Source organism: Malurus melanocephalus, unplaced genomic scaffold (genome assembly GCF_030028575.1).
Source record: "Malurus melanocephalus ecotype Western Australia unplaced genomic scaffold, MMel_1.1 scaffold_340, whole genome shotgun sequence".
Classification (NCBI taxonomy): Eukaryota; Metazoa; Chordata; class Aves; order Passeriformes; family Maluridae; genus Malurus; species Malurus melanocephalus.
The window spans coordinates 191,410-203,237 of NW_026623572.1; the positions used below are offsets into that span (position 1 = coordinate 191,410).

An 11,828-nucleotide genomic window follows, 5' to 3' on the forward strand; every position below is an offset into this window, starting at 1 on the left:
CTTCTAAAAAAATAATTAACTCCATCCCCAAGGCTCAGGCCCAGCTTTGCCCCTCCACGACTCACTCTTTTCGGAATCCAGACTGACTTTCCTTACAGGACACAATCACAAATGCAGCCCCAGGAAAATTCACATCCATGTTGACTTTGGATTCRGAAATTGGGAATTCTTCAGCAGGAAACTGTTCTGGAGCCGCCTGTAACAGGAAAGATTCCACCATGAAAGATTCCAAACAGCAGCAAATCTCCTCCCTCCTTCTTCATTTATAGAGGGCTCCACAGGCAATGTATTTAATTAATTGTAAATTATGACATAATTTCATTTTAATACAATCCAAAGCATTGCTACTGCTTGTTTTCAGTGTGCCCATCACAATCAGGATAATAGAATTCACTCAGAGAAACAATTCCCTGAGGGATGGTATCATGGAAATCAMAATCACACATAGAACAAGGACTCCTGAGAAAGGAGCCCAACACTGCTCAGAAAACCTGACAGAATATTTTACCTGCAGGAAGGAACAGATCTGTTTGGTGAGGTCCAACAGACTCTCCTCTCCCTGATGCAGAGTCCGAGTAATGGCCACAGTGAGCCACTCCCTGATGGCCTGGGAATTGCCCTGGTAGAAGAGGTCTGTGGCAGCACAGGTCTGCGAGTGGATGCAGTGCTGCAGGGACTGGGCCAGGAGAATGGAGCTTGAGCTGATGGTTCCATCTGGAATAAAAGGGAAAACAGACCAATTTGGAGATTGCTCCAAATGTTTATATAGCCTGGGAAAAAGAAGTTTTAAAACACCTGGAAGATTCCCAACCTCTGTTTCCAAGTGGAAAACTGCTTGTCTAAAAGTCAGCAGGAGAAAGGATGCACCCAGCCCAGCCTTGTGGTTGGGATGGTCTCTCAATACCAGCTGTCCCCCTCAGCCCAGCCCCTGGCAAGGGCAAACATGGAGCTGTGGGATCACCCTGGCTCTGTCCCCTCAGGGAAGGCAGGAACACTTCCATCCATTGCAGAAGGACAACGAGGACAGGTCAGCAGAGGGAAAAGCAGCTTTATCTGCTCTCAGGCTTTCCCCACAAAGCAACCAGATGCTTTGGGTGGCCCCAAGTGGCTCTCAAACCCTGACACATCATGGCTGTCACTCTGCAGCTTGTGGGAGAAGTCAAGGAAAACCAAAGTGCAGTCCACAAAGGAGTGGGCAACTCAGCAAAATGCCAGTTTGAAAACTGGATGTATTAGCAGGACTTGAATTAGACAAATTTGAAAGAGGAAAAACTAAATTAAAGCTTGTAAATTATTCACAAAGCCATGCAAGGAAGTGCTGTACTCTGCAAAAGGATCCTTTACAAGGCGGTATCTGTTAGAGGCAGCCAAGTTCTGAAGGAATTGGAGGGGGAACAGGACTTTTTCCAATGGTAAATAATCCCTTTCTATTATTAATAACCTAAATTTAGCACTTCCTACTTCCTCCTTATGCTCCAGCCACATGACACAATTTCTCTGCGTGCAGAACTTTGTCATGATCATCATCTCTGTCAACACTCACTTGAATGAGGCAAARATTCTGTTCCATGATTCAGCACAAACATTCTCTAACCACATCTGGGAGCCCAGTGGGAAATGAACAAACCACTTWGTGAAACAAAGAACAGCTCCATTTTGAAAACTGTGAGACCCWGCTGGCATTTGGCTTCACTACCCAGGAACTTTAAAATTATCTCCATTTCTTAGGGGTTATCCCACATGGCTCCCCCAATAAACAGAAGATCAAGGGTGACAAAGGGACAGGAACACACTGGGTGGGATCTTAGGAGGGACTCTGATGTCTCTTGAACACTTTTAATTAGATCATGAGCAACAATTTCAGTTTGGAACCTATCACTGAGGTCAAGAGTCTATCGAGACATTCTTAAATACCATCATTATTAATAAAGAAATACCAAATTCATTCATTTTTTTATCCCCAGAAAAATACTGTAGCAAAAGAGGGCAGTGACAAAATCAAGTGTTTACCAGGAAGAGGTGGTGCAAGAAGCTGGTTGGAAAGCAGCTGTAGGTGCTCCAGGGTGATATCCCGGATGGCAGGAATGTGGAAGAGCCGAGTGAACATGTGGGGAGATTTGGGAGCAAAAATATTGAGCAGAGCCATGCGACAGTAGAGCTTGGCCAGAGCAGCTTCACTCCTCAACAACTCCCTAAGAAACACAAACATTCATTCAATTAATTCCTTAATGTTAAATCTAACCATGACAATCAGATTCAGATTAAGTTTGTATTTCTTAAAACAGGGAACCATACTACAGGAAATGCTCTCCAGTTAAGTCAAATTCAAGTAATGCAAGTGTCCTGTAACCGCATCTCTCTTCTCACCTGTGAATTTGGATGTTGGTGTTGTCCAGAGTGACCAATCCGTTGGTTGCAGTCCTCCTGTATCCTGCTGGTGGCCTTTCCAACATGTCAATGGGATACCAGTACCTGACCAGCACTCCCTCACTCCGCAGATAGGTCTCCACTTGCACCAGTTCGTTCACCTGCAACACCAAACCCAGCACTGTCAGTAACACAAGAATTRTAACGTTTTTCCTTCCAGGAGAGCCCCAATCCTGCACTCTGAGCAGCTTTTGCTCCAGCTGTGTAATGCTGACCCATGAAAAGCCCTCCCAACGTGGTTTTACTCACAGAATCCACATCCAGAACAACCCCATGAAGTCCAAATGTCTTCAACATGCCCCGAATGGCAAACTTGGGCAGAGCTGTTCCAACAGCACTGCTGGTGACGTTGTTGCTGTCAGGAGAGCGAGTCACCACGGTGAGACCTGGCAGAAAGGGACAACACCAGTTGGAAGAGGTTTTTCTCAGGTGACAATTTTTGCAGTAGACACCAAAACCCAGAGCTKTTCATGTCCCCTCAGGATCCTTTGTGCTGCTCTTACCTTTCCGTACTTTATCGATGGTGAATTTATTTGCTTCGTCTTTGATATCCTCGATGGTGGGGAGGTAGAGATCCCTTGGGATGCCTCCATTTTCCTCGTACAGGAATTCCACAGTTTGCCTGGCTATATCAACCATTCCTAAAGGACAGAAGGGACCGCAAGTCATTTCCCTCAGCCACTTGAAATAAATTCTTATTCTCATTAAGATTCCAAGCAGATGAGTTTTSTAATTACTTAAATACTCTCTCAGTCAGGCTGAAAGATGGAAATTGGGAGTTTTCCTRAGAAAGCAGAGTTTTTCCAGAACTTCTCATGAGGGCTCAGAATTCCCTGGCATTGTCCTGCCAGCCTGAATTCTACAAAACTCCCAAATCTCCCCTTATTATTATTATTTCAGTCTCAAGAATTTTGCCTTGCTAGTCACAGAGAGAAAATGCATGGATATACTTTCTTCTCAAATTACTATTCCGGAATGTTCCTGTATCCACATCACAACAACTTCTGTCACTATTTCTGAAACCATTTTCTCTATTTAAATAGTCCAACTTAGTAAAAGTGTAAAGAAAAACCAAATTCTAAGCACTGGAGGGAAACAGCAAATGAATTTTTGGTTAATTTAAGTTTCCCAGCCCTTACTACAGTAAAATAAGAAAGAAACACAGGTGTTCCCTCATGCTTCCTGCACATCACAGAAACAACATACACGGAAATAAATACAGCCATACCTAACTGTAAAGCTCCTTTAATCTGATCCAGCCCAGACTTCCTCTCAGCCTCATTACGGAATCTTCTTCTAATTGTAGGGAAAACTTTGGTTTCCCAGGCTTTGACCAARAGGGCATAGTGATCCTCCTACAAAGACAGAAGTGTTTTAGAACACCAAGAGAAGGGAAATAACCAGAAACTTTATTTTTGTTAGGGAAGCAGGAAAAACTCCTGTGTGGCAAAATTCCAAAATCTAAATGACAGGATCTGATTTTAGGCTCTAAGTTAGAGGAAGCAGACTTTGCCACATTCCTTACCCTGGGAATATCATCGTCATCATCATCATCACTTTCATCATCTGCAATAGGAGGGGGGTGAGGATCAGGGCCTGAGGTGATGAAGTTCTCRTAGCTCAGCTCCATTTTATAGTGGCAGGATGTGTCACTGTCATACTCTGCAAGACACCGACAGAAATAATGAGATGATAATGAATGCAAAGACATCCCATGAAATTGGAGATCCACAGCATTCCATGCTCTCCAGTCAGGGGGTGGGGATGCAATGCCTTTTGACACAGCATAACCAATCGGCTGATCCAATCCACCGTGACATCCTATTGTATCCCAAGCCCTAATGAGATAATTTCTCATTGTAGCTGCATTAATTAAGGATAATTTGTGTATTCACAKAGAGTAGACCAAAGAAGATGGTTTTAATTGCCTTGTCTAAAATCAGATAAACATGGCTTTGCTTTCTGGTACTGCTCCACCTAAACAGGCAGTACCTAAGGACTAAGGACTGCAGCCAGGCTGGGCTTAAATCCCATTTCATTGCTAGGAATTTCCCCTGGGAGAGGTTTAAAATGAATTTGTGTCACTTTACGTTGCTGAGCCGTGGCGACAGCGGCGATCCTGCAGGGGGGCCCGTGGGTGCCGGGGTCGGAGGCGATGCTGGTGCCAGCGTCATTGTCACTGTCCGAGGCCATGGCAAAGGGCAAGGCCTCRAAGTTGGCACTGATCTCCTCAGCCAGGTCGAGGCACAGGTCGGCGGCGTTGCGGTGAGCCTGGCCCTCAGCGTAGGCAAACGGCCGCGAGCCGAAGTTTGCCCGCACCTTGGTGTTCTGCAAAACATCACAGGGAAGCTCTCAGATCGTGCCCTGAGCCCTCACTCTGCTCCAGGCATGAGCTGATCACACCCCCCTGCCACGTGGATCCCCAGCTGGCACCCTGGGAAAGCTTTAAGCTGCTAAACATGCGTTTTGAACTCAGCTGCAGCAGCCTGAGCTGGGCGCTTTGAAGCAAGGTCACTGCTGGTGAGGAATGCTAAGAGAAAAGCTCCTGGCATGGCACAAGGCATCCTGCCAGGCCAGCTGCACACTGCTGTGCCAACGGGCACAGAAAACCAAAATAATGACACAACTCATGCACCTAGGAGGGCTAATGAACACCACAACCTACCCAACAAAGGTAAAAACTATCAGTTTGCTTTTCTACAGACAGGCTCAATATTTTACATCATGTTTTAAGTATTTCTGGAAGTACATTAAATAACATATTTCTGTTACAAACTTGCCTTTTTCTGGATGTGGACAACTGGCCACATTCCACCAGACACATCCTCTAGGTAGGGCACAAGCCTTTGCCCACAATATGTGAAATAAACTCTGCCCTTTGCTGGCTGCCCTGGAGGAGGGGGAGTTCCTTCTGTTCTTTCCCATCCAATTCCTGCTACATCACCTGGAGAAAAATACAATCATAAAAAGGATTTAAYTGGTTTTCTCCTCCAGCGTTTCCCTGACATTTAGAGGATTTTCTGATGGGGCAGGTATGGATTTTAGCCATGCTCTCACATACCAGGGCAAAGAGTCACATCCAGTCTGACACTCTTCCACTGCAGCAGGCTGGAGCCATTGTAATGCACTGCTCGCCCATTGCTGAGGGGCAACAAGGACAGWGTGAGACACAACATCGAGACAAATCAGCACCCACCAAAGCTGTGATACTCAAAAGGCAACTCAACTCTCCTGATTTTGCAAATATATTCCACTCCATTTTAGCATTTCAATTAAAAAATATGTATTGCCTACTACAGCCTCCTCCCCAGTTTGCAAAYGGACTGAAGGTGATTTTTGAKGTGCAACTCCAACCTACTTGTGAAARAGACAGGTGCCCACTGGGTTTGTCCAAGCCCCATCCCGTTTTTCAGCCTCTGTGGCAAATCCAAAGGAAACAATTGGCCCAGTGTCATCATCTGTATCTCCATAGGAAACCACTTCAATTTCCCAGTAGAACGACGGTGCCTAGAAATAAAAAAAATAACACATTTTAAAAMGTTATTTACAAAACAGAGGTTAAAGAGGCAATTTTCTTGCTATATTTTTTTCATGCCCTGTTGGGTATTAATAACAAAGTGTTGTAAAGCTGTAGGTCTCACCTGYACTGGGACTGGGGAGGTGGCATAGATAAAGGTGCCCCGAGGAAGTCCCCCTCCTGCACTGGGATCAGCCAGGAAGGTCACAGCAGTGAGGTGTGAGGAGAACATGCAGGCTCTCACTGGGGGGAAYACCCTAGATGGGCTCCATGTGATTTCCTTGGGCTGCAGACACAAAAGAACAGTTTATTCTACCAATCCCATCTGAAGTCACCCACTAAAATATAATCACATGGTGTTTATGAGGGCCACATTTRATACAACCACAACAAATCACATCCCAACACAGAAATTCACACTGAATGAGATGTTTCAAGAAGAATCCCCCCAGTTTGGGCAGCAGCAGGGGGTTGTCCCAGCACTGTCCCTGTGCTCACCTGTCTCCTGTCTGCCTGGAGGGGAGGAGGAGGGGGCCGAGCACAGTCCCGGTACAACATCCGTAACCTCTCACACTGCATCTCCACAACCACGAGCCTTTCCCCTGCAACAACAACCCAAAGCAGGCATCAGCTCCCAGCTGCTTCCTCGAGTCCCACAGTGCAATCTTAATACAGAAATAAATATGGTATCTYCATTTTGAAGAGGTTTGATCAGCCTCACCTATCTAAACAATGAAATTAAGGATACAGTTCAATATATGCAAGTGCTTTCTAATGGTTAATTTGTATTTGGTTAGTAAAGATTCTGTAACATTAATTAAGATATAAAGTTCATTTTAGTGAGCAAATTTATGGCCCAGCAAAGGCAGGAAAGCAAAAAAATTAATGCTAGATGCCAAAAAAATCAGTTCTTGCCCTTTTACACCAAAATCCTTTGGCCCCCACCCTGAAAATCCTTCACTTCAGCCACTTTTCCTCTGGCATGTTCCTAAAACTTGCCCCTGAACTAAGAGTTCTGCTGRGCCCACTGCTTACCCTTAAACAAGSAGAGCTCAAGGATCAGGGATAWAAGAAAGCATTGCAGAAAGCAGCAAAAATGTCATAAAAAGAAAACATAAAAATGATCATGTCAAGGAATCCAGAGTAGGATATGCTGGAAACAAGGGAAGTAGATAGTGCAGAAGAGAACCAGTTCCAGGAATTGCTTCTCTGATACGCAGAATAATCATGTTCTGGCCTAAATTAATGCCTAATGTTTAATGATTTAGGMTGATTATTAGCTGCTCTTCCATCAGCAGTTTTGCAGCTGTGACAAGACACCCTGTCCTGTGCTAGTTCCTGAACTCTGAGTAGCTGGAGGACAAAATATTTGGATGATTTTAAAAGCTGCTCTGCCTGACCTGAATATGCCAAGAAGGTGTTGGCTACATACCAGGGCTGCACTCCTGGGCCACCAAATTCAGAACTTCTACAGCAGCTGGGCATTGTTGAATGAATTCTTCACAGAATGAGCTGTCTTCCAAGAGCTGAGCCATCACCAGGCATGCTCTGAACAGAAAAATAATACATTTGAAGTGTTACAGAAGTGTGTGTTGAATTCAAAGCTGGCTTTACAGAAATTAAGGGTGTTTTAAGGGTGGACTTAACACTGATTTTAGCTGGACCCTCCCCAATGACAGCTTTTTCCTGCTTCATAAATGGATTTATTGAAGCATTTGCTCAGTGTGTTACAGGGACACTCATGAACAATACTCAGACACCAAAAGGGAGCAAACAGGAGTTTTGCACACCCCCAAAGAAAGGGCACAAGAATTAATGCAATTCCCTTGGATATTTGTGCACAGGACTCACCTGGTTCTTATTTCAGCAAGGAGCCGGACCACTGCCATTACTGGGGTTGAGCCATCTCCTGTTGCAGGAAGTGAGGTGTGAATAGAGAGACTTCCCTCCTGAGGGAGCAACATGGACTGGACTGCCTGTACTACCTTCTCAGTAATGGACAGTTTATGAAGAGGCAATGCCTGATGGTGGGGGGGCACGGTAAAAAGTTAAATTCAAGTAGTTAGTTTCTAAGAAATGAGGGTGTTTTATTACTGGAGTTAATTCTTATATTTTACTATCACAAAATCAGCACCAAACCCCAGTAAAATTAACACACTCCCACCCCCAACCCCAAAATCAAACCAGAAACAAACAAAAAAACCCCCCAGCCCAGTATGCAATGGAAYATCTTTAAGCACAAAAGATGAATATTCATGTTACTTGAATTAGAACTTAAATATATTGTTAAGATAGGCTTAAAACARTATGTCAAACTTTACAAATCATTTACAAGCAAAGATGAAAACACTTTTTTTTAACATGCTGTAGATTAATAGTCAGTATGCTGCGACAGAAATCAAGAAAGAATCRAGATGATACTGAATATTTGATGTTTAAAACTCCCATACCTCAGATCTTGGAACACAGAGCCTAGATAATGGAATAGTTAAAGTGTCTGATGCCTGGGAGGTCTTTCTACTGTCTATAGTGGTGGGTGGGAATTTGACCGTAGCTATACCTTCTTGCTCATTAATAGATGCCACAACTCCAATGCTTCCTGCTATTCCTTTGCCTAAAACCTACAACCAAAGAAGGGCTGCGTGAGATTGAGGGTGTTAGAAACAGGAATTGGGGAGGGTCTGACATCACACACTGCCCACACAACCACACACGGGGGTTTAGGAGTTCCACAAGCTGCTGTTCTGAGGATCCCAACACGAGGAAAACATCAGCAGAGCATCAATTCTCATCTAAAGTAGAAAACATGAACAGTGCAGAATTACCTGAACTTCAGAACCTATTTTAATTGTCTCCTTAAAGCCACCCAGAGCGCACAGGGCAGCCACTGCCTGCCGAGCAATCCTTTGAAGTTTAGCCAGTTTCCTTCCACTGCTACTCCCRTTCTCCAAAATGCTCTCTGCATATTTCCCAAGCTGTGGAATGTACATCAGAGCCCGAGACAAAACCTGAAGACAGAAGCAAAAATACCAGGGAAYGACTTCAAAGCACAATTCCAACACAAACCAATGCCCCAAGCCTCCAGCCCACACAGTCTCAGAAGAATTATTTTTGTTCTTGAAGAGAATTATGTAACTCAGAATATTCCAAGTTCTCTGAAGTGTGAGCACCATCAAAGCCATGTCCATTCCCTGGTAACTTTTAGGATAAAATTCAATCTTGGCTAAGTTCCTTGCTGAGGATTTCACCTAASGAACAGATTAGGTGCTGCAGGATTCAGAGGAACATAAAAACAACGTGTTTTGTTCCAGCCAACACTTCATACCCTCAGAGGCCACAGCCAGGGTAGAATAACCTGACAAAGGCAAAGAACTCCCAACAAACAGTACTGTTAATGCCTCAAAAGAATGACAGCACATTATCTAATGATGGCTACACATTCTGAGTATTTATTTCACCCTGAGACAGCTGAGAATGGGCTGGGTCTGTGCAGTTACACACCCTGGTGTGAACTGTCTGTGCACTAAATCAGAAAAGAACATTGCTAATCATTATGCTCTCTAACTACTCAACCCTCAGTGAGGAATGTGACACTCGTGGTTGTGCTTGCTCACTTTTTCAGCAGTTGTTGTCCAGATCTGGGCTGCATTGGACTCTGGGGCCATGAGCAGGCTGTGCAGCAGGGCGATCACCTCAGCTGCCATGCTGTTTGCAACGTGCCCGCTGATGAACGGCCTCACGGGATCCGTCCTGGCCAGGAGAAAAAGGCAATTCAACCATTCAGTTCAAAAATCCACAGAAGGAAAAAAAACTTCAGTTGTCAACAAGATACAGCACAAAAAACCCCCACAAGGAGGTTTCTGAACAGCTGGATTATCTTTGGGAGTGCTGTAAATATCATTACAGAAAAAAGCAGAATGAAGACTGAGCGATTTACCTGGCGAGCTCGGAATTCCTCTCTCTGCAAATGGAYGTTTGTGCAGTCTTCTTTTTGTCCCCACTGGACAAGCCACTGGTGGCCTCTGGGTTGACAGTCTCTATGGGTGGCCCCACGCTCACTATCAGCCCAGACTGTGCCCACTTGGTCGCCTTTCTAAGAGCTGCAGCAGCTTCTTCTGTAATGACTTCACAGCAGCCGCTCTGCAAAGGGAATTGCCAAGGAAGGCAAATGTCAGATCTGTTTGGCCACTCTCCTTGTGTGAAAGTACTGAAAACCCCACAAAAAMCCCTCCTGGGTGTGTGTTAGTCACAGGATAAATTCTGCCTCTTGCTTTTATCATCTACAGAGAGATCAGGGATCAGTGCACTGACTTTCACATTCCATTCTSCGATTAAAACTTCAGTTTCTCTGATCAAAAGGCCACAAATGTGTATTTCTGATGCAAACACTCAAGAATATGTCTGAAAATAGGAAATTTTAATTGAAGTGTGTGGCTTAAAATTTGCATTATCGATGTACATTAAACACTTCAGGAAAGGGAATACTAAAGAGGCTTAAAGCCGACCTAAAATGGCTGCAGGAAGCATCAGCTGAAATTCCTTTTCATCATTTACTCTATATTTGATCTGTATTTACAGAGATAAATGACGAACAAAACATTTAACAAAGGGGACCTGGCATCAGTAAACCCCAAGAATTCTGACTGGTCACCAATTTTCATGATGTTGAGCAACTCTTTAGTGATTCCTTTTCTTACTTTTGTCATGTCCCGATCCATCTTCACCACCTTTTCCATGTTGGCTCCAGTTCCCAGTCGGAATGGGCGACCTTCTGAGCTACTGTTGGAGGGAAAACAAAACACAGGAGCTTTTTTCTCACTGCTCTAAGACACAGCTGAGCTGCACAGCCCAAATTCACATTTTATGGGTGGTTTTAAATTATTTGAAGTCCTCCTTGCAGCTGAAGGCTCAGTATCAGGAGAAATATTTGGCATTGAAGGACATATCCCATTTACAGAGGGAATTTAATCCTACTGAATGCAGTTGTCTGCAAAGCAATTTAACCCTTCCCCCCTCAAGAAGAAGCTGCTCATGAAATGGTTTTTATTGATCACAAATACCCAGGGCTCTGAGTTCACCTTTCACTTGTACCTTTTAGTGTAATTTTCAGAGTGTGGGTTCAAAATCAACCCATGGAGTGGGGGAAGATTGAACAAATACTACAAAATGCAGGAGGTGACAGCMTTGGCTATTTGACATTCAGTGATCCCAACATTCAGGTGGGTGCTGAGAATACCAAAGMATGTTTAATAGCAAATTATTGTCCAGCTTATGCATTATTAAAGCAGTGCTTTTAAAGGCACTTTGCYTTGACAGTTCTATTTGTTAGGCCTACCCAGCCTGTCACACCATAAACAAGATAAATGATCTTCAATCAGAAACACTGAATCTAAGCAGCTAATTTTTCATGGGATTGTTTTTCAGACAGATGAAGATGTTCCTGTGCTCCTTCACATTATCTTATTGCTTTGCCAAACACAACACACTGGGCAGACACTTTGCTTTCCCATTTATTCTTCTATCTAGGATGCATTTTGCTACAGCTGCAGCACTGGAAAAAAGGAGAATATAAAGTAAATTGGCAAAATTTGCTCTAATTCCAAACCAGTGAGCTGAGATTACCTTAGTAAAGGCTGGAGGACTTCATGGGAGGACTGATCTTCTCGTTTATGGATAAAAATAGAGAGTTTACCATCCACTGCCTCGCTTTCTTCTCCAGGATCTTTGTCACCTTTGATGGAATTTTTCGGGCTGGCTTTTGCCAAGGTAGTATCTGGCTCAGAGGCAGTTGGAGAAAGGACTGTCTGGCAGCCTTGAAGTAGAAAGGAAAAACAGAAAACAAAGAAGAGCTTTCTTACCCTTGGAAATGCTGACACACCTGAGA

General features: G+C 44.1%; 1 protein-coding gene across 4 annotated transcripts in view; it reads right to left on the bottom strand.

Annotated features, from left to right (window-relative positions):
• The window catches only part of HECTD4 (HECT domain E3 ubiquitin protein ligase 4), a 66,824-nt gene that overhangs the window by 17,224 nt on the left and 37,772 nt on the right, over positions 1-11,828 (bottom strand). For all 4 annotated transcript variants that reach the window (XM_057378107.1, XM_057378106.1, XM_057378109.1 and 1 more), the window contains exons 37-58: positions 11,567-11,756; positions 10,642-10,723; positions 9,882-10,084; positions 9,559-9,694; positions 8,770-8,952; positions 8,395-8,565; positions 7,796-7,965; positions 7,377-7,492; positions 6,443-6,546; positions 6,069-6,230; positions 5,786-5,934; positions 5,489-5,568; positions 5,208-5,371; positions 4,518-4,755; positions 3,953-4,089; positions 3,656-3,782; positions 2,931-3,068; positions 2,677-2,813; positions 2,368-2,528; positions 2,011-2,192; positions 509-714; positions 66-196 (exon numbers count right to left, since the gene is read on the bottom strand). In XM_057378107.1, the coding sequence (XP_057234090.1) occupies positions 66-196; positions 509-714; positions 2,011-2,192; positions 2,368-2,528; positions 2,677-2,813; positions 2,931-3,068; positions 3,656-3,782; positions 3,953-4,089; positions 4,518-4,755; positions 5,208-5,371; positions 5,489-5,568; positions 5,786-5,934; positions 6,069-6,230; positions 6,443-6,546; positions 7,377-7,492; positions 7,796-7,965; positions 8,395-8,565; positions 8,770-8,952; positions 9,559-9,694; positions 9,882-10,084; positions 10,642-10,723; positions 11,567-11,756 (3,367 nt within the window). The remainder of the gene's footprint in view (positions 1-65; positions 197-508; positions 715-2,010; positions 2,193-2,367; positions 2,529-2,676; positions 2,814-2,930; positions 3,069-3,655; positions 3,783-3,952; positions 4,090-4,517; positions 4,756-5,207; positions 5,372-5,488; positions 5,569-5,785; positions 5,935-6,068; positions 6,231-6,442; positions 6,547-7,376; positions 7,493-7,795; positions 7,966-8,394; positions 8,566-8,769; positions 8,953-9,558; positions 9,695-9,881; positions 10,085-10,641; positions 10,724-11,566; positions 11,757-11,828) is intronic.